Here is a 25,469-nt window from a genome sequence, read left to right as displayed (position 1 = left end):
AAATCGTGCTATAGAGCATGTGCGTCTCGATTTTCGGATGTGTTTCGTATGGTGCTAGCGGTCCACGCTCTGTGCGCGTGTCGACGCTAAGACTTGGCGTGTTATGAGCCATCGCCTGTCATGCGGTGAACACTGTCTCATGGTGGAATTTTTCCAACGCCATCTGAGCGCCATTGGCGAAATATTGAGTATGGGGATTATCACGGACTATTGCAAGTCGCGGTAGAGTGTCAAACACCTGACCCGGAAATAGGAAGCAGTAACGAAATGATGGACCACGGATGAGACTTATATTAGAAAAAAGGAATATATACACATATAATGAAGTATTCTTGTGTTTCATTTCAGTGGCAGCGATCCTGACAGAGGAGACAGGAGGCATCGTTGTACTATGTAAAATTATATGCCACTACAAAGATTTCAGGCAAATCACCATGACCTGAGTCTGTAGACGCAATTCCTAACTACTTCAGCGTCAGCATACAGCACTGCCAGACATCGAAAAAAAAAGAGTTGGTATTTAGTATTGGGTGAAGTACGGACGTTTGGTGGAGGTATAGAGGTAGAGCCAGCGTAAAATTAAGGTGCATGACAGGAGTAGAGCTAACCGAAAACTAACAAAGACAAATGCACACACAAACAAAGACACCTCACACCACGTAATTTACATCCATACAACGTTAACAGGGCCCTTCAGTCAATAAATTATTTTAGGATATTGAGTCCTTAGTAATATTGCAAAAAAAATTTAGTCATCATTATTTTCTTTTTTGTAATATGGCACTTCAACTCACTTGAGGATTGTGCAGAACCAACATGGCAGACTCGACAGCATTGTCCACATCAGCCAGCGAGGGGCGAACGGAGCGGGCCACCATAATGATTCAGCTGCAGCAGCCCAGGAGTGGGGGACCACCTGCTGCAAAGGGAAATGGTCACTTCTCGCGGGACAAGTGAGTCACGTGGCACCACAGTCGATGCACGTGCCGAGCCTAACCGACACAGCAGGGTGTCGAGAGTGACACGTCCCATCGACGAAAGGAGAGCTAAACTGCCTCTGCCACCCAGGATCCACCCAGTAGAGAAGTAAAATAACCTCTTAGTTGTTTAGAGTATTCAATCGATAACTTGTTTAGCATCATTTATGACTTGTTTTTGGAAATTAAATGTTATTAGTATACTAACTATTGCCCTCACTCTCAATCATTTAAATAGCGCCACCAGGTTTGTCTGTCAGTCTCATTGCATTATCTTACAGGCCAACAGAATGTACCCTTAAAGGATAAGAAGGCAACACAGCCTGTGCAATACACTAGAGTTTAGAAATGTTGCAAGACGTATGTCATGGTTTTTCAAAACACGTCATTTTGCTCTTCTCCAGAAATATTGAGTACCATATGTGACAGCCTTTAATAGGCTCATATAATCAACCAGCAATTTATTTTGCGTAGCAGTAAAACATTGCAGTCGCTATGCTGAAGTATGGGAAGGAGCGACATACCAGAACTGTTAAGAGCCATTCTCAGACTGCTCCAGTTCAACATGCAGGCAACATGGCAAAATATAAATGCTTCAGAAAGCGGTATCCATCATGAATTTAATAGTGAGGTACCAGTTAGTAATTTGGTCTGACATACTGAGTTTCAGATCTAAGGCATATATCTTTAGTAAGTCCACATGATTACTTGCAATGATGTAGGGAGTACAGGACTTGGTCAAAAAGAGAAGCTGTAATGGCTCTAACCTATGCTGCATCCTTTATGACATTTAGAGATTGGCTTCGAAATTTATTTAGTCAATAAACCGAGCACAAAACGTAGCCTGCTCCTAGGAACGTTGAAATACCCTACTTTTACCTAGTTACTACGGCTTCTAGCGTCGAATACGTTATTGTAACACCATCATTATACATGCAGTGTTTGTTTCACATCACAGACTATGACGACACTATTTGATGCGTTCAGTTAACATGAAAATTTGTAGGTACGTACTAACACCACCTTTGTATGCGCTTTTGCCCCAAGTAAAACTGCTCTCAAAACTTTTAGCCTTCATTCAGCTGCCTCAGATCTCTCAGTCGCTACTCCTCAGTCGTCCGCAGTTGGGAAAACATAATGGTGCTGCTAATCTAAACCCTCACTTATTTCAATTGGCCAGGTTAATCGGTGACAGATTCTCATTGGATGAAGTCACATTATTTTCATACACATGTGATGTAGGGCAGTATACTGTTCCATACTAAAAAAAATATAGGTAACATAAAATTTTTTCTTCCTAAAATTTTGTATTGAAATTTTCAGTTACTTATTGTACACTGCACGTATCACATACACTACATCATCTTATACTGATCACAAATATGGAAGCATACTACGTTTTACACCATGCTACAACCAAAATACAAATGATATCCTATCGTAAATGTTATTCTGTGTGTGAACTAAGTAAGCAGTAAAATAATGAAGAAAACTGGAAAGGAATATAAAGTTCAGGGAGAAGTATTAATACGTTTGAATTTTGGTGATGAAACTGTAATTCTGTCAGAACGGTAAAAGCCTTGGAAGATCTGTTGAATACTTTTGGCCTAAGTACAATATGGTGGTCGCTGCAAGTCACAGGAATCTCCAGGCACACTCTTGTTCTATAGTTCGACACCAGAGTTTCACACCCAGACAGCATGAAGTTCTCTTCAATGCATACTGTCAAAGATTTAAACATGGGAAAGCAATTAGTTTGCTTTGATTATCGTCGTGGGAAGTAAATAAATTACTTTTTTTCTGTTCTTTTTTCCTTGTTTTGACATTCCAGCAGTACTCAGAAACCATTAAACAGCCATCGTCTTACACATTAGGTTTAATACAAAGAGAAGTAAACCACATATGGGATTATATACACCGTACATCAACACAGTCATTAAATTAGAGTCGTATTAAAACTTGATCTGCTCTTTTAACAGAAAGGCATATAAAATGTGACACATATAAACTCTTTGAAGCAGAGCAGTATGGTCTCACACGTCAGCAACAGCAACCGATAGCAAGTGAACGTTTTGGTAGTTGTGTCTGTTTGAGAAGCCAAAAAATATGTGATTCACTGCAATCTTACAATGGGGATACGAGCAGACCAACACGATGTAGATGTTTCTGTTACAGTTGTGATTGAATATGACACGCTCTACGTTTATCGTGAGTCTTCTGGTGCATCGATGTTTCTTGTGCCTGATGTTAGCAGTCAGTGCAGAGTTCACTATGACGTAATCTTTGTCATTGTGTTTGAAGGTTGCGCTGCCCCACCCAGTTCTATCCTTATATGGATCAGTTTTCGCCTATAAAGGACCGTGGTTAGCGAATGTACTCATAGTGGTGGGGCACTCGTGTCCAGTAAGACTTCAATGTTAATTTTACTAATCTCTCTAAGCACTGTGGACCTAAGTTCTTACCAAACAATCTTTAATTTCGAACGATTGGAACCGATATAGTAACCTGAAAAGCAAACAAGGGGCAAAAGAGCATACAATATAAGTCATAACCACTTTTAAATAGCGACATACACTGCATATCGACAATATGGATCCTACACATGTATTACTTTCGTTACCTCAGCAAAAGACAATTTAATCAGTACAGAATGAATCTATTTTAACCTTGAGAGACTTTTATGTGAAATAACACCGAAATGTTGAGCGAAAAGATCCTGCTGATTATTGAAGATGCACAGCTACTGTTGTGGTGTTATTGATAATTTTTTAGCTTACAAACATCATTCTTTAAAATTATCCTTAGACAGAATTCACCTCTCACTAAAAATGAGTTTTTACACTGATGTTTCCTGATAAATTTCAACGTGAAGAATTTTTGAACTGATAGTACTTCAATGTAAGATGACAAAAACGCTTTCCTGCATTTTTGTTGGAACATAAATTTAGTTTGTCACACACCTTGAAACAGTAAAATCGTTTGTTCTGCACACCACAGTAATAATCTTTTTTGTAGCAATGTCTTTTTCTGCAGCTGCTTTTATTATGATGGTAAATGTAGTAACGTTTCAGGTATTTTTTACACTATCTCATTCTTTAATATGGCCGTAATAGTTTTAAGGACTTTATATAGGCCTACTGTTTGTAAACAGCTTATGGTTTGAGAATGTTGCTTATTAAAGAACACAGTATGTGGGAAGGAGACACTAAACATCTACTGAAAAAACAACACTGTGATAAAGTTGTTGCTTTTAAACATTTAAATTGTATTAATATGTACAAGAGGATCACGAATCAGGATTTTTACAATATGTCTGTCACTATGAAAAATAGAATATACTAAACTTCATCACAGAAATAAATACTTGAGTCTTTTTGTGGGGTTGCGCAACATATGGCTCGCTCTGACAAGATTTTGCAACTACTGGATGGTTTAGCAGCTTTTACACAGTGGCTTCGAAGTCGTAGTTTCCATCGTAATATTTGGTCAGTACAGTGAGTAATGTTGAAAAATAATGTCTGCCTCCTCCACAGGAAACGACATCGCACTGGCCCTCGTAATAACATTTCCACTTTTGCTTGGTTGACAAGTAGCTGCTTCATTCTGAAGAATTATGTGTAGCAATAATTATCCGTCCATCCAGGGTCATTTAACAATGATAGTGCTCATTTCAATCATCACACAATACACTTCATGGGCATTGCACTACACGGTACTTAACAACCCTTCTGGCACACAGAGGACTGTTAGGGAACTTTTTGTCGCAATGTTTCTCCTGCCTTAGTCTTCCGCAGTGAAGTTTCTTTGATTTTAACCTAATCCTAAAGCCATGATCCGTTGAAGGTTTTATTGCAAAGGTTCATAATACAAAACTAAAATTTGCTAAAAAATATATAGCGTTTAATAAAAAAAACATAGTTTTGAGCTACACATTTAAAACACTGTTACAGAATATTGGTTGCGTACTTTATAGGCTGGTGGCAGCACCTTAACGGCGAACTTATTCTACCCCACTGCCATTAGATGGCATATGCGCCCTCATTGATGAACTCACTGCTTGCTTTGTAAAGGTTTTTACAATTGCTCTGACGCTGATCGTATTTTTTAACTTATGACAGAGAATAACGAAATACTTTCTACGGTATGAAATGGAACAATTCCTACGTTGTGTGACATATACTTGGGACATTACAAGGTCTTTTCCCATTCAGTGTTTTACTTCTCTCTGATTATTAACGTTCCGTTTGAAATGTCTGTAAGGGGTAAACCAACGTGTCACCTCTCTCTGCCATAGACGACTACACTCAATAGTTTGTCTACTGTTTCACTGCTAGGAATACAACAACGTGCTTTTATTCAGCAAATGTGTCATCTGTCTCCATCAAAGATGATGACATTGTCTACAATAGCTTGTCTACTGTTTCATGCCAAGCATACAGTACTGCACTTTTACCCAACACATGGTAAATACCTTATTCCTAATTATGATTTGTAATAACAGGTTCATGATGTCATACGCTATAGTTTGATCGTCCTCTGGATGTATGCCTTAATATTTCTGGCGGTGATACAGATCCAGAAAAGATTTTTTTTAGCCCACATGCATCTCGGAGAATTGAAGGACTCGTTACATTCACAAAAGCTCCGATATCATAATCGTTAGTACCTTAGGTTGCATCAACTTCATTTCAGTAAAACTGATTCCATTCTAGTAAGTACAACGCCACCTTCATTCTTCGAAGCTGTGGTGTAGATAACCTTCGCATTGTATGCTTGATGAGGTGCACCATCTAAACGTAATTTGAATAACCACAGCACAAGTCCAGGTAAACTACAACTTGAGGATTCAACACAATGATACGATAATTTACTTCAAAGTAGAGTAATCATCGTGCAGGAGGACTTCTTTTGAGAAATGGACTACTACCCATGTGTGCAGCAACAACTGGAAGAAGATTTTTGAAGAGCCTGTATGTGGACTTGTAGCACAAGGTTAAGGTTCAGACGTCTCGTAATATCTGGTCACAGTAAAAAATTTCACTCTGGTACTCACGGCGGAGGTATAGGGGAGGCTCATTTGCTGTGACTAAAAGAGCGTTAGTCGGTGTACACTGCATGGCCAGCAGGTACACTGTAAGCCCTTTGTTCCGATATCTGCCTAGTCGTCACAGACACATCTCCAGAGTTGACCCTAGAAAAAGGCAACCATAGTCCATGCATATATGTACTACGGCAAGATACCATCTCAGTCCAATGTCAGCATCTGCTCCCCAGAAGATCCCTGATAGGGTCAATATATTAACGGGCTTTTTGCTGTTCAGGACAGTGTCTATAATATGTGTATTACAACGAAGTTAATGGTTGGTATGGAGTCCAAGATATATGACTACTTTCTTTTAGTTTGTACGGGTCAAGCTTCAGTGTCTCCTTGCCAGCAACTCTGTACCTGTGAAGACTTCCTAGGTGATTTATCGAAACCATTCTCCTCAACATATGTTTGTAGTTCAGACGGAGCTTGATCTACCTTGACCACATCACCAAGAAGCTTGTCACTCGCCGAATAAATACACTGGTGTTCAGAATACTGTAAACTCTTTACTTATTGTGGCAAAACATAGTATAGGACCAATTTAAATGCACTGAAAAGCATGGGAGGTACTACTAATCTTGGTGTAGCCCTACACGTGTCGTCCTCGGTCACTCATAGCCATTTTATTTCATATTGCCAGTGCTGTGTTAGAAAGTAAGTGGGTAAGTTTGCTCACAAGCTAACTTAACATTCAGCTCTGTAGTTTGACAGCCAGCACCATTAAGTTGATGTCCACATATGCATTGTTTATGTCACTTTTATGGGGAGTGACGGATCTGTGGCGACATGGACAGGCGTAATACATAAAACAACAGCTGGGCTCCAGTCCTTGTTTGCACGTTATGGTCAGATGAGGTCCACAGGAAGAGATGCTAGCCATATCTCCCTTCTAACGCCGGTTGGTATTTTCTGAGACCTTTCTAAGGCATTTGATAGTGTGAGTCACAATATTCTCATGGGTAAACTGATATTTTAACGAGCTGATGGTATAGCTAATCAATCCATTAGTTTGTATCTTACCAAAGGAATGGAGAAAGTATAAATTAATAATTCAACCTATTTAGTCAGGGGCATTACCTGGGGAGAAATCACGTGTGAGGTTCCTGAAGAATGAATCATAGGTCCACTATTATTCCTCATATATGTAAACCGTCTTCTTTCTGATATAAAGCTTTCACACCCAAGGTTGAAGTTTTGGAAAGAGGAACTTTTAGGATGTAAAAAATCAGTGAGTAACTCATTACAAAAATTAAAATAAATTGATATTCTAAAATTTTCAGAGTTTTAGCACTCACGCAATTGTGCGATTTGGTCCTTTACTACAATTTTTCATGATATACAGTATCGAACTTTAAAATGTCTTCATCCTTATTTCTATACGTGATGGAAGGGAAAACAGTTGGCATCTTTTGACAAAAACAACTACATGTTATACTTACCAAACCTTGCTCTAGTACGCCGCTGGAAACCAGTTTTGTGGCAACTTCCTGCGGATTTTAAATCGTCAACAATATGTCAGTAATCAGATTTGTTCAGCCTCTTGCCTGTGCATGCTGAACATGACGGTTTATATCTGTTTGTTCTGAGTGTATGTACGTCCTCTTGTTTTTCTTCTTTGTCATCATCTCGGTGTGGCATCCCACTTTGTGATGTGAGAAGGTATTCCCCCACAGCCATCTAGAGACCTAGAAGATCATGTATGTGGGACTTCATTAGCTTTCCTGTAATTTCTGTACTGAAGCCACGAATTCACATATGCCCTGTGTATCAGATGTAAAATTACCTTCAGAGTCCACTTCTTAGCTTTTGTGTATTTGTGGTATGGCTCCATCTGCTGGTCACGCATATCAGCTCCTCTCATTGGTTGATTGTACTTGCGTACAATTGATGGGCATGGAACCATGACATACTCTGGCTCTATTTTGCTCCATCTGCAAACAGTTTCGACAGGATAATATCCTGTTGCAGTTGAAGCAAGGGTAACAGCGTTGGAGTCCTTCCACTGGGCAACAACAATTTTGTCGTCATCTCGACAGAACTATTCCATGTCAATACGCTTCATTGCCTTCTAATAAATGAACAACCATGACTTGGGTCTTCATTATTGTACCTGTCACCTCCTGTCCTTTTGATTTCAGCGTAACCAAGAAAGCCAGTGTAGTGGAATAACGATCAAAATAAATGTATGCTCCCTGTCAAAATGTTTCTGCTAACTGAAAGACAATTCCTGACCCAAGACCAAGATCAGTTCTTGGCAAAGGAGTGGACTTTCCTTGGTAAATTTGAACGTCCAGTACTAATACACTGCTTGTGGATAGAACCAAATTTTTAAATCCCATTCGTCTGAATTTCTTTGGTACATACTGCTTCAGTGAGCAACGACCGCAAAATGGTATCATGTGTTCATCAATGGAAAAGTTCTGTCTTAAGGTTGTCGGCGGCTTAAGGTACACAATAGCTGGCTGAACTTTCCATCGTCTATTTTCGTTTTATACAGCAGAAATAGTGTCTATATCAGTAACGTGAAGAGCCACTGGCAACTATAAAAAAAAGATATTTTTTGACATAGCATTAGCCACAAATGGAAGCTGAAATACGTGTTTCCCAATACATTCGTGTACGAAAATGTTGTGTACATCCCATTAGAATGTGCACACTGAAAAACTGCTTTGTTTCCTTCCCGGCCGGGTTGGAGATTTTCTCCGCTCGGGGACTGGATGTTGTGTTGTTCTCATTATCATTTCATCCTTATCACCGACACTCAAGTCGCGCGATGTGGCGTCGAATGCAATAAGACTAGCACTCGGCGGTCGAACTTCCCCAGATGGGGCCTCCCGACCAATGATGCCATATGCTCATTTCATTTCCTGTAAGGTTGTTCTAAGTTATTGTCCCGTTTTTGTCCTGGAATAAATGTTTGTACATGCTGCAGCTTCGTGGAAGAACTGCTCATTAAAATAATTTAGGAAGTAAGTTGCTATAAATGCCACTTCGACAACATCCTGAAACAAATGAAATAAAATTTTTCTATAGAAAAAAATACAGAAGTAAAATCTCTGCTTTATAAACAAGTGAAAATATGTACTATTCTACCTCGTCTCCGAAAGGTTATGGCTATCGGGATGGAAAAGACCTCTTTCTCCAAATATGTGTATCACTAGATTTTTTTACCATTTTCTGGTGCAGTTGTTTGTTCTTTTTGTTGGTTTCCATCCTGCAGGGGTTCACTTTATTCTCAGCATTATTCTCTGTCGTTGCAAGCCAAATTCAATCAAGAGTGTCTTCCTCACTGCTTAAAACTTCTAAATCTGATGAATTTACCAAAGCAGCGATCGCAGATTCACTCAAAGGTGCTGAAATGACGCCAGTAATTTATTTTTATTCTGAGAATTATATTAGACAGCATGTTATTTTCAAAGGAATTACTAAACAACATCACAAGATCAAGTGGCTTGAGAAATGATAGCTACACACTTCGAAACAAGTATAGATATCGAGACTCTGTTGACGCGCCATTGTCTTAAAAACGTTACATTAGGCTCAACACGCACAGTTGTGCGTGTGCTATCGTTTCTTTTCATATCTAAGTCAATATTCAAATAAACTAGAAACTTACGACGTATTTACGAGCAATTATCTATTTAAAGTAGATTTATGTCATGAAAACGATTCAAAGTAAACTTACGTTACAACAGCAGAGGCTAAACTTCGATCGTGCGCTTCACTGCACGCCATCCTCACTCAAACTGAAAATTTTCCAACTTCTGGTGCCATCCATGGAAGAGGAAAGGAACTGAGACCTATCGCACGTGTTAAAGGCGTAGAAGGCACAATTGTGAATTGTTTGTCTCAACTTCCACGCGTGAATCACAAAGAAATAAAGCAGTCAAGACCAGACGCGCACAATTGTGCGTCCAGGGCCTGAAAGAGATAAAGAAAGCTGAATTAGTTCTTTTTGCCTATGAAGGATCTTCCATCTAATATGAGGCAAGCAGAATTTAATCTTATTGTGAATGACACTAGTACTGTATTCAGTCCAAGTATAAAACAGCAAAACAAGAAAACGCAATCGGTGTTCTTAGAAGCATCATTGACTGCTTCTCTGCGAATTGTCACATATTTAATTTTAAAAGGCCAACATGCAGTTCTCTACGTCTAGAGCTACCACACCCGTAGTACGAGTAACACATGGCGAGGAAATAATAAATAGTGGAAACTTGAAAATTCTCATGTGTGCATTACAGATGGGTCGAACTCGTTCATTACCGTGAACTACTTCATTCATTTCACTCTTTGCGGTGAAGCGTTCAAATGAAGTAGTTCATTCATGAAGTACGGAAGCCTATCGAAGTTGCCCAGTTCGCCGCTGAACCGCGGCTACGCGCACTTCGCCTCGCTTGTACAATAAAGCTTCGTAATGATTCATAATTTTACCAACAGATGGCCGAACTATGCAGTAACGTGCACGAAACGTTTTACGCTCTTAAAGCGTCTGAATTAACTTAAATAGAGCATGGTCGAAGGGGACAAAGGAAATATGAACAGAGAAGCCTATCACATATACATAAGGTATTACATTTTATCTTGCTCGTCATTTTCTTAAGAAGCGACCAAAAAAGTCTTTATCTGCCAAGTGAAACCTTATTTGTTGCCGGCCGTGGTGGCCCAGCGACTTTACGAGCTTCAGTTTGGAACCGCGCGACCGCTCCGGTCGCAGGTTCGAATCCTGCCTCAGGCATGGGTGTGTGTGATATCCTTAGGTTAGTTAGGTTTAAGTAGTTCTAAGTTCTAGGGGACTGATGACCTCAGAAGTTAAGTCCCACAGTGCTCAGACCCATTTTCAACCTTATTTGTTGTATTCATGGACTGAAAACTAGGGCTACCAACGAAATGCAGTCCAATTATATGTTCCTTTCAAAATTTAATCCAAAATAGAATGAGTATGTTTACCACTGTCACAAAGTCTATATACCTATGTTAAGTAATTATTCAGAAGTTTTTCAGTAGATATTGCTTTTGTTGAGAATAATAACCCTCCAAATTCAAATGGTTCAAATGGTTCAAATGGCTCTGAGCACTATGCTACTTAACTTCTGAGGTTAACAATCGCCTAGAACTTAGAACTGACTAAACCTAACTAACCTAAGGACATCACACACATCCATGCCCGAGGCAGGATTCGAACCTGCGACCGGAGCGGCCGCTAGGTTCCAGACTGTAGCGCCTAGAACCGCACGGCCACTCCGGCCGGCCCGCTCCAAATCCAAAACGTAAACTGTCAGCTGTAGTCATTGGTACGATTTCAGGTAAAGTCCCTCTTTATTTTATTCGGAAAGCAGTTTTTATGTCTTTTCACTCTTATACAATGGCTAGCGACTCGCGATCGCGTAGAAGTAGTGAAATTTTGGGTTTCTTCGCCAATTTAGGAGATGGGAAAGCAAAGTGCAACCGTTGTTTTAAGTGTATTTCATATAAAGTGGGAAATACAGTATCTAGCGCGTGATGTTCGAGTGCTGCATCCAACAGTGTCATTGTCAGTCAGGCGCTTAGCGCCCCCTGCTCCTGCATCTTCCGATATTTCTTCGACAAATAACCCAGAAAATCCGGAACCAACATCAGCAACTGGCACAAGCGAACAGCAGTTGGTGCCAGAAAATAACAGTATCACTTCATTATCAGACAGCAGACATCAATATCATGGAACTTTATCTATTTATTTTCCGAAACCTCTTTCGAACAAAAGAAATCAGGAGATAGAATTCCCACTTCTGGAGACTGTTGTAAAGGATTATTTTACCTCCAACATAGTGGAAAGCAAATATTTCCAAAGTTTTGTAGGCAAACTTAATGGTGCTTACAGAATGCCAGCTCGGAAGACTATTTCCAATAAACTACTACAACAGCAGTACGCCATGATGAAAGAAATTGTGAGAGTCAAAATTAATTCTGCGGAAGCGGTTGTGCTGACAATGGATGGGTGGACCTCAACCACAAATGAGACTTATTTGTTGGTGACAGCACACTACGTTAAGGACCTGGAGCTGTCGTCTTCCCTCCTAGAGCGCTTTAAATATGACGAAAGGCACACGTCAGAAAAACTCTCCGAAGAACTGCGATGTGTCACTAGGGAATGGGGCATTCAAGAAAAAGTCGTGTGTGTTGTTAGCGACAATGCTGCTAATATTTTGGCAGCTATAAAACTCGCAGCCTGGAAACACATCCCCTGCTTTGCATACACACTCATTATAATTGTGCAGAATGGGCACCCGCAAATTCAACCCTTTCTGAATAATGTAAAACAAAAGTTGAATTTTTTAAAAGGAGTTCGCAGTCCTGCACAAAACTGAAAAAGATGCAGGAACAGTTAAAAGAGCCAGTTCTAACACTAAAACATGACACTGTTACAAGACGGAATTCAACCTACGATATGCTGCGAAGAGTAATCGAGGTTAAGAATTCCCTAATGACAGTTATCACTCTGAATTATCCGGATCTTCCAAATGTGACTTCAGAGAACATTGCAAGTGTAACAGAAGCCTGTGATCTGTTGAAAGTTTTCAAAGGCTGCACTGAGGAAATGTCAAGTGAAAATGTTGTCACTGCTTCTAAAGTTATACTCCTTAGTTGCTCGTTGAAAAAATGGTGTTGCAGGTTTGTTAATAACACTGAAATTCATGTGGACGTGCAGTAGGTGGCCGAAAAGTTAGCTGAAGACCTAAAACGACGATTTCGAAGTATAGAGGAAAATTACATTTTCGCAGAAGCAACTTCATTGGATCCCCGGTTCAAATTACATGGTTTTTCTGATAAAAATTCTGCTGAGAAGGTGAAATTAAACCGGATCAGGCACTGTGAGAAATTTGTGAATAACACATCCACTGCTACTGCAACAATCTCACATCCAATCACTGAATCTACTTTCAGTCTCTGGCTCGAATTTGCTGAAGTGTTTTCCAGGCTGTAGAGTAATCCACACCCGAGAGCTGCTGCAATAGTGGAAGTGGATAAATATTTACAAGAGGCCCTGCTACAGAGACAAGGCAATCCTCTTCAGAGGTGGTCTGAACGGCTGTCAGTATACCCCTCGCTCTTTGAACTTGCAAAAATACGACTGTGTATTGTTGCAACCGCCACGCCGTGTGAAAGAGTGTTCTCGAAGGCAGGACACCTTATAACTGACAGACGAAATCGCCTGACAGGAAAAATGTTGAACAAATCATGTTTTTAAACGGAAATCTCTGAACATTCACCAAATCCGTTGATGTTTATTCATAAGTATATATGTATTTTTTTAAATTTGATTAGGACAATTCAAAATTGATATTTAGTGTAATTATTTCAATAATGTGCACGAGATAAACATTCCTACATGGACGATTTTCTTTCATGCTTCAGTTCCAAACTCACTAGGTAAGCATTTTATTTTCATGTTGGCTGTTCGTGCTCACACAGCCAGCCTCTTCGTTTGTATGTTTAATATTCGTTCGTCAGCAAGCGCTGCCAACGGTAGGCTACCCGTAGACGCGAAGTATTACTGCACAAATAGTCACGGGTAATGATGTCAGCACTGCCGGAAGCAGTTGACGCTGCCTGCCCCTCGCCCCTCACCCCCCAACCCCACCAAAACCTATCGTTCCCAACAATCGCCGCGCGATTCGTTGACAGGCAGTAGAGGACGGACTCAAGTGAAGGGAGAATGAGTGACGTAGCGCCGGTGTAGCGGGAGAGGGAGAGGGGAAGAGAGTGAGTGAACTAGAAAAAAGTGTGGAGTGTGCTATCTGTGATGAGTTAGAAGTACCAACCAGTTCATTGTAATTGAGTGGTTAGTTCACACTTCACTGGAGTGAAGCGTTCATTTGAACGACTCATTCACGAGCTGCCCATCACTAGTGTGCATACTGATGAGAATTTAAAAAGGGAAGAAGCACACTTTGGTACTCCTATAAACAACTTTGTTCAGCCTCAGTTGCCGCTAGAATCTTTTAAAATCTTAGGAAGGCACAAATCAACAAGATGCCATATTTTTTGGATATTTTCATTCAATAATGTTATATGGAATAATGTTCTGGGGTGACTCACATTTAAGGAAAAAAACCTTCCTCGGTTAAAAATAAATAATTACAGCACCCTAGGCTACATTAGTTATCTTTATACATAGAGGGTTGCACAATGACGCAACCAAAATTTTTGATCACTTATCCAGTGGTGTAAAATCTCTGACAGACAGCAAAGTAAAATTTGAGAACTTGTAAGTAGGCTGTTTAGGCTTTTTTATTGGTAACGCCACCTCTGTATGAAAATCACTGGCTGTGCTGTGTGCAGTCTGTGGCTAGTTTGCATTGTTGTCTGCCATTGTAGTGTTGGGCAGCGACAGCTGGATGTGAACAGCGCGTAGCGTTGCGCAGTTGGAGGTGAGCCGCCAGCAGTGGTGGATGTGGGGAGAGAGATGGCGGAGTTTTGAAATTTGTCATGAACTGCTATATTTATGTATGATGATATCAAGGTAAATACATTGTTTCCAAAAACTTTGTGAGTGCACAAGTGGTGGTTTATGGACTTGCTATATTATCCGCAAGACTCTTCAACGGTGATTGTGCACCTGCACAGTCACAACAGATGGCTGCTGGCTATCTCTCCCAGGACTACAGTGGGTCTGCATCTATGATGACCCACCATGCCATTATTTCTACAAGGACTGCAGTGGGTCTGCACCTCTGGTGGCCCACCAATACCGTAATCTCTACCAGGACTACAGTGGGTCTGCTCTGTGATGACCTACCTACCAATACTCTTCTTCAAACTGTCGAATGACTCTGCTGTGGATTTGCTCTGTTGTGACCCAATACTTGTCTGCATGTCGAGAGTCAGCACTGTCTTTCCGTTGGAAGGACAACACTACTTCTTCAAGACTGCATGGAAATCCACTACTTCTGTGTGCATTTTCTTTTACTGCTCAGACTTTGAGAAAAACTCTGCATTTTTACTGTAATGAACAATGTGGACTGTCTTTATGGACTGTGAGAAATTTTTAGCTTTTGACCAACATTGTATCAATAAGTGTGTGCATTTGATTTCTTTGTTATTGTAATTATGAAAATTTTTTTTCAAATCTGTATTGGCCACTGCCCAATCCAATTTGTAAAAATTTTTGTTGGGAGCATGGGGGCTATGTAAGTAGGCTGTTTAGGCTTTTTTATTGGTAACGCCACCTCTGTATGAAAATCACTGGCTGTGCTGTGTGCAGTCTGTGGCTAGTTTGCATTGTTGTCTGCCATTGTAGTGTTGGGCAGCGGCAGCTGGATGTGAACAGCGCGTAGCGTTGCGCAGTTGGAGGTGAGCCGCCAGCAGTGGTGGATGTGGGGAGAGAGATGGTGGAGTTTTGAAATTTGTCATGAACTGCTATATTTATGTATGATGATATCAAGGTAAATACATTGTTTGTTCTCTATTGATATCTTTCATTTGCTAACTATCCCTATCAGTAGTTAGTGCCTTCAGTAGTTTGAATCTTTTATTTAGCTGGCAGTACTGGCGCTCGCTGTATTGCAGTAGCTTGAGTAGCGAAGATTTTTGTGAGGTAAGTGATTTGTGAAAGGTATAGTTTACTGTTAGTCAGGGCCCATTCTTTTGTAGGGATTATTGAAAGTCAGATTGCGTTGCGCTAACAAAATATTGTGTGTCAGTTTAAGCACAGTCATGTATAATTGTTCTAAGGGGACGTTTCAAACTAACTGAAAAAGTTTCTGCTTGACTACTGCTATTCCGTAGAAGAATTTCTGTTAGTGTAATGCATAAACGCTGTTGGGTTAGAATTGGTAAATCACATGCATATGTCATTCTTATCGAAAAAAATAGAAATAAAATGATCAACATGTAGCCACATTTACAAAATAAATTATGATTTCACTATAAAATTACTCGTACCACACCATTAAGTTTTATCATGTAAATGAGCCGTGGAACATAAAATTAAGTATCAGGATACATCCGCACCATGGAACTTTCGCTTCACTTTAACGATGGCTAGAGGAAACACCAAGCTTCATCTGGAACCATCTGGAGATTGAAGGAAAAATATGATGAGTGCTGAGTGTGAGATTACAGTAGCAGATACCTTTAGTAATGCATCATCCACTAGTGCAGATGGTGTGGCAGGTGTTATCACTTTCAAGGGATAGGTAAAGCAATAGTGGTACATCAGTAGACACCTCTTAGAGAATTTCGTTTAAACAGTGCCTTCATAAACATTATGTTTCTGTTGTCTTTTACGTACTATTACAGCTCACAGCAGAGGTCCCACTACCTGGCGCACAGCTTACACTCTAATCGTTCCAAAATATTGATTAATTTTCATAACTTGAATTGATTCAATCTCAAATACGCGACTCCAAAACAGATTTTATCACGTTATGAAACACTCGTAACGATTGTCCAAACATGTTCAGAAACAACAAAAAACCTTGAACGACTGGAGATCCTTATTCTCAGGACGTGTAAATTGATGTATTCTGCAGAAATTATTAGCATTACAGTCATCTCGGTTCAGCATGTGTCCTATTGCCTAGAAGTCCCAGAGTCCGCCATAGGCCCAGATCACTTATTGCATGTGTAAAGCAATCAACTCGTAAAAGTCGGGAATGGCGTCCTGTGGTATAGCCATCCATGTTGCATTCATCTGGTTCCAAAGTTCATCGATGGTGGTTGGCATTATGTCACAGCACTGACCCTGTTGTTTCACCACTAGACACACATTTTCGATTGGCGGCCCAGAGCAAAAGGCTGACATCCTGTGACACCAAGAAAACACGTGTTTGTGCAGCAACATGTGGTCATGCGTTGTCTTGCTGGAAAATGACGTCTGAGGTGTTTTGCAGAAAGGGTATGGCTATAGGTTGCACGATGTCATTCACGTAGATCACACTGGTCACTGTGCCCTGGATAAGCACCATCTGTGATTTGTGGTTGTACCCAGCAGCACCCCAAGCCATAAGGACTTAGCTGGCGCTGTCTGTCTTGTGCGAATGCGGTCACTACGATGCCGCTAACCTGTCTGTGTCGAACCAAATTCCGGCCATGATTTTCAAACAACCAGAAACGGGATTAGTCCGAGAACATTGTGAGATGGCATTCCTGTCCGCAGTGACGTTGTTCCATACACCACTGCCGTCTAGCATGTATTTGCACATTCCTTAAAGGTGGAAGTGGACGCCGTGCACGTACACCATGCTGTAATAAACGGCGACGGACTGTCACCCCTCATAGTGTACGATGTGTTACACGTTTCACTCTTGCGTCAGCGGCGAGGAGGATGAATATTTGCTATGCAAGCCGGCCGCGTGACCGCTACGGTCGCAGGTTCGAATTCTGCCTCGGGCATGGATATGTGTGGTGTCCTTAGGTTAGTTAGGTTTAAGTAGTTCTACGTTCTAGGTGGCTGATGACCACAGATGTTAAGTCCCATAGTGCTCGGAGCCATTTGATCTTCTCGGGGGGGGGGGGGGGGGGGGAGCGATCTGACCCATCTCGCGTTTTACGGCCTTCCGTGAATCATGTTGCATACACCTGTTGCACTGCCAGAACACTTTGTCCCACACGAGCAACAGATTATCCGGTGGATATGTGAATATATCACATCCTCTAATGTCAATAATACCCCTCTCTCAAATTCACCGAATTGACATTACTGTTCTCGCATACGTCTGCGAGGCATCCTGTACATCTACTGAAGTACACTGATACATTATCTTCGCTTCATAGTGAACCGCTGGCCGTCTTGTTTCATATGCTAATCATTTATGCAGAACATACTAACGTACATGTCCTTTGAATATGAACGTCCCATCTGTAGTCGTTCAAGGTGTTCTTTTTTCTGAAAACACACACACTCATTGTTGAAGGAAGTAATATATTACCCACAACATACCCCTTCCGAGTTTTACAGCAGTAAACCTCTCCATAACACGCAATGTCTCATTCTGAGCAACCGCCTCTGCACTCTGTTGAATATCTCCGTAACGATCCACCAACGAAATATACCAATCTTCTTTGGATTCCAGTAATTCATTAATGCTTGCAGTAATTGTCTGTGACGTCGACGCTTCTGAGATCTCTGAAAGGACTCTGCGGTTTGTTGACATCTTACGACGAGTGACATCTTACGACGAGTGACAACAGCAGATGGCGTCAGCTTCCTGAGGTTCCTTGAGATGAACTGCTGCATTCTCCTCGACTTCCGCCCACGTGGAAACACATAAAACGTTACGCCAGCGTAGCGAACAATACGCTGTTGTGCTGCGCACGCTTCACCACACGTCGTGGTAGCTTGGTAGCTTGTCTGGAAACAGACAAAGAACACCCGCCTCCTGCACTGATGTTGTCTTCTCCTGTAGCTTCTCACTAAGTACACTGTCTGGAAGCGTTGGCTTAGCTCATCAGACCACAGTAACACTTTTCGCCAGCTCCCTGTAGCTAACTAATTCAGCCATTTGAGCATTTCACCACAGCAGCTAGCCGCTATCGTCCACTAACCTAAGCTCACAATGGCTGTCGTCTACTCTCTGTTAACATACACTCACAGCAAATGTATTCACTGAATGAAAACTTCTCCAGCGTTTTTTGATGATGTTACTATCTTATGTTTTCTACACTATGCAGTTCGTAGAGCTTTCCAGACTTACCAGTCACAGCTTCTTTAGAATGTAGATGAACGATTTTTATAATTTTACCAAGTCATTCATAATTCTAACTGTTGTTGTTTAGTACGCATTTCATCGAAACTCTATGAACTAGCATTTGATCTATCCACTTGCAACTGCTTTGCAACGTAAACATCGAAAAGAGGATTTTTTGACAGGGTGGTAAATTAGAAAAAAAGTTTCCAGTAGGAAACATTTATTGATCTGTGCTTACACTCTCTTTGTCTGCTCTGTACTTCTAATAATATTCAGCTTTATTTTTAACTTATGTCTCTTCTTTCTTGCAACTCTTCGACCCAAGACCATTCAGTATTTTAGATTTTGCCTCTGATCTCCTCCATTACACTATTGATAAAACATTCCACAACTTCTTGGATGTACATTGGGAATTATTCTACTCCATATGATTGCGAAATTACAATATAAATCTTTGTCTGGTACTTTTGCAAATAAGTGCGCATTAAATTTAACTATTCCGTTGCAGATGCACAACATTCCACCCACTACATATCGGTTCAATGTAACCAACGTTTTTAAGCAGATCCAAACAGGATTGGAGCTTTATAGAGAGATTTTTCGTGCGTTCTTTAGCATAATAAATGTGGTCGAACCCACCTCCTTTGCCCACTACGCCAATGTGTGGCCACTTACCGTTGGCATTTAAACTAAATGCCAATATCTTATATTCTCCACTTGTAGCCAGATATCTCCAAAAACTGTTTTCAAAGTAACATGTTTGGTTAGCCTTAATATGTGATATGGTTTCCTCTTTTTCCAGTAACATTTCAAATGCTTCCATTACGGCAGTGGTCTTCGCCAAGAACTAAAGTTTTCGTATTCTTAATTCGTTCTCTTCGAGTTTCCTTTTTTCCTTTTTCATAGACATAAGGTACTAACTATAGTTAAAGAAGTAATTTTTTTAAAGGGTTGTTTATGCCTGTTAAAAACATTATCTTTTTTCTTATGACCTGGGGAATTACAGTACTTGTAGGAACAGGTGAAATTTTAAATTACATTTTTCTTAAAAGCTATGGAACAGTAGAATGTAGTTCCCACACAAGCAGGCTGCAATACCCCTTCCATTACAGCCTTTTAAAGCAAGTTGTGTGTTAAAATAATCTCAGGAAGACTGTGGTTTGAATGAAACATATTCCAAGAACACATGAGAGATTAATAGATCAATGAACAAACAGGCCTTGCTATTGCATCTACAGTCCTGGAAATGGAAAAAAGAACACATTGACACCGGTGTGTCAGACCCACCATACTTGCTCCGGACACTGCGAGAGGGCTGTACAAGCAATGATCACACGCACGGCACAGCGGACACACCAGGAACCGCGGTGTTGGCCGTCGAATGGCGCCGCCGTCAGTGTCAGCCAGTTTGCCGTGGCATACGGAGCTCCATCGCAGTCTTTAACACTGGTAGCATGCCGCGACAGCGTGGACGTGAACCGTATATGCAGTTGACGGACTTTGAGCGAGGGCGTATAGTGGGCTTGCGGGAGGCCGGGTGGACGTACCGCCGAATTGCTCAACACGTGGGGCGTGAGGTCTCCACAGTACATCGATGTTGTCGCCAGTGGTCGGCGGAAGGTGCACGTGCCCGTCGACCTGGGACCGGACCGCAGCGACGCACGGATGCACGCCAAGACCGTAGGATCCTACGCAGTGCCGTAGGGGACCGCACCGCCACTTCCCAGCAAATTAGGGACACTGTTGCTCCTGGGGTATCGGCGAGGACCATTCGCAACCGTCTCCATGAAGCTGGGCTACGGTCCCGCACACCGTTAGGCCGTCTTCCGCTCACGCCCCAACATCGTGCAGGCCGCCTCCAGTGGTGTCGCGCAGGCGTGAATGGAGGGACGAATGGAGACGTGTCGTCTTCAGCGATGAGAGTCGCTTCTGCCTTGGTGCCAATGATGGTCGTATGCGTGTTTGGCGCCGTGCAGGTGAGCGCCACAATCAGGACTGCATACGACCGAGGCACACAGGGCCAACACCCGGCATCATGGTGTGGGGAGCGATCTCCTACACTGGCTGTACACCACCGGTGATCGTCGAGGGGACACTGAATAGTGCACGGTACATCCAAACCGTCATCGAACCCATCGTTCTACCATTCCTAGACCGGCAAGGGAACTTGCTGTTCAAACAGGACAATGCACGTCCGCATGTATCCCGTGCCACCCAACATGCTCTAGAAGGTGTAAGTCAACTACCCTGGCCAGCAAGATCTCCGGATCTGTCCCCCATTGAGCATGTTTGGGACTGGATGCAGCGTCGTCTCACGCGGTCTGCACGTCCAGCACGAACGCTGGTCCAACTGAGGCGCCAGGTGGAAATGGCATGGCAAGCTGTTCCACAGGACTACATCCAGCATCTCTACGATCGTCTCCATGGGAGAATAGCAGCCTGCATTGCTGCGAAAGGTGGATATACACTGTACTAGTGCCGACATTGTGCATGCTCTGTTGCCTGTGTCTATGTGCCTGTGGTTCTGTCAGTGTGATCATGTGATGTATCTGACCCCAGGAATGTGTCAATAAAGTTTCCCCTTCCCGGGACAATGAATTCACGGTGTTCTTATTTCAATTTCCAGGAGTGTATAATTGTACATTGCTTAGTGTAACATATACACACTGCTTAGTACACCATCGACAGTTCAGTATCACATCGTACAACAAGATCCTCCCCACGAGATTATAACACGCAAATTAATCATTTTTTTCTCACTTGTTATTCGAGAATTTAACGACTTTGGTATCGGATTTCGGCTATAGTATCTATTATTACTTAGAAATCTTTCCAAAGATGGAGACGAATTGTAATTTACAGCTTTTAAGAGACATATGGACGGGATTTACGACAGTTGGGCTCGAGCACAGAGGATGACCGGACTGTTTTTCATGCAATCACCGTTTTTTCCCAAGCGATGCTAATGTATACATCGAGAACTGAGACGCGTGACAACTGCGTATCACCTTACATGTGACTTTTAACCCAAGCACATGCTCCGTTCATATATAAAGAATGATTGTAAAACCCCTGCATCAGCCCTAATTTCTCTTTGTTGAAGGAGGTAATATATTACCCACAACATACCCTCACCGAGTTTTCCAATAGTAAACCTCTCCATAACACGTAATGCCTCATTTTGAGCGACCGCCTATGGACTCTATTGAACATCTCCATAACGATCCCGTGACAAAATGTACCAATGTTGGTTGGATTTCATATTGATCCAGCATTGTTAAAGACCAAGACTGGCAGACAATACTTAAAAAAATTGTGGAATAAGTGTTCTGTAATGCACTTTTCTTACAATCTCTAATATACAATCATTACACTCTAGACCAGTGAGGTTAATTCCTCCCTGTTATTTCACAGCCACAAGCGATTTCTCACTAATTGTGTAACAGATACAGAATGGCTCTCTTCGTCTATTGACACGGTGTTGTTACATTTACATGTGTCCAAGTCCGCGTAGGAATCATCGATCCTCTGCAGTCCGCTACCTTCTTATAGACAGACATCTATGACCTCATGCAGCAAAATGTTACCTACTGCAAAACCCCAACCTACATGCAACGTTTTCGACGAGTATGATCCCACAGGAGGTGCACTGACCAAGCCGGCCTGTGTGGCCGAGGGGTTCAAGGCGCTACGGTCGCAGGTTCGAGTCCTACCTCTGGCATGGATGTGTGTGATGTCATTAGGTTAGTTAGGTTTAAATAGTTCTATGTTCTAGGGGACTGAAGATCTCAGTAGTTAAGTCCCAAAGTGATCAAAGCCATTTGAACCATTTACACTGACCAACTGTCAAACTGTTCCGATAGCTCCTTAGAGAATCATGCCACTGCCTGACCAATACTTGCATCCCCTATGTGCTGTCATTTTCCCCCTATATTGTCGTTTTATCTTATTTCATAGCGTAATCTTACATAGTTGGCTCGACCCACGCACTTTGTAATTTGATGTGTAAGTTAGAATGCTTTGTCGCCGTCGGCCTATTAAAGCACACATAGTATGTCGTGTCATAACACTACTATACAGCTAGTACTTATATGAAGGCTCCCCAACTTCTGTTATAAAATCCGATTACTTCCTGTGATTCCAGTCTTTTTCTAAATGTATCCTAAATCACAGCGATAATATCACATTATGATATGTGGGTCCAGGAGACGAATTATAGAAGCTATTGAGCCGAGGTGCGCCTTTTCTGTGACACCAGTTCTTTGGACGACTATCGATTACCCGGCTGTACTACGATCTTTTGCCCCTGTTGTGATCTGGTGGCGGGTATTTGCGGTCGGAGAGTTGGTTATCGGACTAGCTACGAGGCGCTAGGACGTGCTTCAGGGGACGAAGGAGCAAAACACGCGGTCTCGGCCAGCAGCGGCGCGGACGGTTAACCTTGCAGGGCGGTCGCGAGTTAGTGCTGCACCTCCCTCATGTCAACTCTGGGCGCTGCTCGTCGCCTTGCTTTGGTATCTGTTTTCTGGGATAAGACCACTTCCTCGAGACCATCTCGAACAACGCTTTCCATCGAAGGTGTAAGTTGTCATGGTGCCTTTGTTTCGTGGAACCATTTGCGTTGTAGCGACTGTCACTTGTGGGTTTGTTGGTTGCCCTAATGTGTGTTGTTGAAGTAAGAGCAGCCGGTAAGGTGTATGATCGTAAGGAGAGCAGCAGTCACTACTACCTTTAAGGAAATCAACGTCTCCAAAACAAGTAGTAACCGTAAGCTACTGACGTTATTAGGCCATAGACTAATTGTAATTTTCTGTATACCAAGCTTACACTATTGACAGTAAATTGCAGACCTATGCAAGGAAATTAAAGTTCACAATACCTAGTTTGTGCTGCACTTGTGCATTTGAATAACGTAATATTATCTTGAAATAATTTACATTACATCTCTGTAAACATTGTCAGCCTTAATGACACGTGCATATATTCTTTGCCTATGAGAGTGTAAAAATCTGATATCTTGGACGTTTTATTGAAAGTACTTATTGGTTTTCTTAAAATTATTATGTATTGGTTCTTAACTTATATTAATTGATGTTTGCTTGGTGTCTGGCGTGTTTTCTGCGGTCTATTTGTGTTCCAGTTTTTCTGAGAATTGGGACGCGTGGGTGGGGCGCCACGTCCCGCTTCGGTGCACAGAAGCTGTGACGCGTCGTCTAATGGGAAGTGACTCCCGGTTGGGCCCTGGCGTTTAGGCGTTGTTTGGATGGTTGTTCTGCTGCTTCTGGAATTTTAAGTTAAGTCACATTGTGCCCAGGTCAGCCGGGAGTCACTACCCGTTTGATAAACTCGCATGTGTAATTGGGTTTTATCAGAACCAAAAAAAAAACACCCCATATTGCTAGACGCGTGAAAGATCTCTTGCGCCCGTCGTATGGTGATGATCGTGTGCTCAGCCGCCACTCTCGTCATGCTTGGCCTTCCAGGTCCCCAGACCTCAGTCCGTGCGATTATTCGCTTTGGGGTTACCTGAAGTCGCAAGTGTATCGTGATCGACCGACATCTCTAGGGATCCTGAAAGACAACATGCGACGCCAATGCCTCACCATAAATCCGGACATGCTTTACAGTTCTGTTCACAACATTATTCCTCGACTACAGCTATTGTTGAGGAATTATGGTGGACATATAGAGCATTTCCAGTAAAGAACATCATCTTTGCTTTGTCTTACTTTGATATGCTAGATATTGCTATTCTGATCAGATGAATCGCCATCTGTCGGGCATTTTTTGAACGTTTGCATTTTTTTGGTTCTAATGAAACCCCAAGTCGTTCCAAGCATGTGTGTGAATTTGTACCTCTCTATCTACATTATTCCGTGATTTATTCAGTTTTCAAATTTATGCTGACTTTTTGATCACCTGGTCCCCATGTCATTCCAAGCATGTGTGTCAATTTGTATCTCTCTATCTACATTATTCCGTGATTTATTCGGTTTTCAAATTTATACTGACGTTTTGATCACCTGGTATTCAAATTTATACTGACTTTTTGATCACCTGGTATATATATATACACTCCTGGAAATGGAAAAAAGAACACATCGACGCCGGTGTGTCAGACCCACCATACTTGCTCCGGACACTGCGAGAGAGCTGTACAAGCAATGATCACACGCACGGCACAGCGGACACACCAGGAACCGCGGTGTTGGCCGTCGAATGGCGCTAGCTGCGCAGCATTTGTGCACCGCCGCCGTCAGTGTCAGCCAGTTTGCCGTGGCATATGGAGCTCCATCACAGTCTTTAACACTGGTAGCATGCCGCGACAGCGTGGACGTGAACCGTATGTGCAGTTGACGGACTTTGAGCGAGGGCGTATAGTGGGCATGCGGGAGGCCAGGTGGACGTACCACCGAATTGCTCAACACGTGGGGCGTGAGGTCTCCACAGTACATCGATGTTGTCGCCAGTGGTCGGCGGAAGGTGCACGTGCCCGTCGACCTGGGACCGGACCGCAGCGACGCACGGATGCACGCCAAGACCGTAGGATCCTACGCAGTGCCGTAGGGGACCGCACCGCCACTTCCCAGCAAATTAGGGACACTGTTGCTCCTGGGGTATCGGCGAGGACCATTCGCAACCGTCTCCATGAAGCTGGGCTACGGTCCCGCACACCGTTAGGCCGTCTTCCGCTCACGCCCCAATATCGTGCAGCCCGCCTCCAGTGGTGTC

General features: G+C 42.2%; 1 protein-coding gene across 1 annotated transcript in view; it reads left to right on the top strand.

Moving 5' to 3' along the window:
• Positions 1-816: 816 nt before the first annotated feature.
• The window catches only part of LOC126482164 (uncharacterized), a 58,834-nt gene continuing 34,181 nt past the window's right edge, over positions 817-25,469 (top strand). The window contains exon 1 of the mRNA XM_050106141.1: positions 817-953. Coding sequence (XP_049962098.1) covers positions 817-953 — 137 coding nt within the window. The remainder of the gene's footprint in view (positions 954-25,469) is intronic.

This window comes from Schistocerca serialis, chromosome 5, assembly GCF_023864345.2.
Source record: "Schistocerca serialis cubense isolate TAMUIC-IGC-003099 chromosome 5, iqSchSeri2.2, whole genome shotgun sequence".
NCBI lineage: Eukaryota > Metazoa > Arthropoda > Insecta > Orthoptera > Acrididae > Schistocerca > Schistocerca serialis.
Note: the sequence above shows the minus strand (reverse complement) of the source record. Positions and strands in the feature narration are given on the sequence as shown.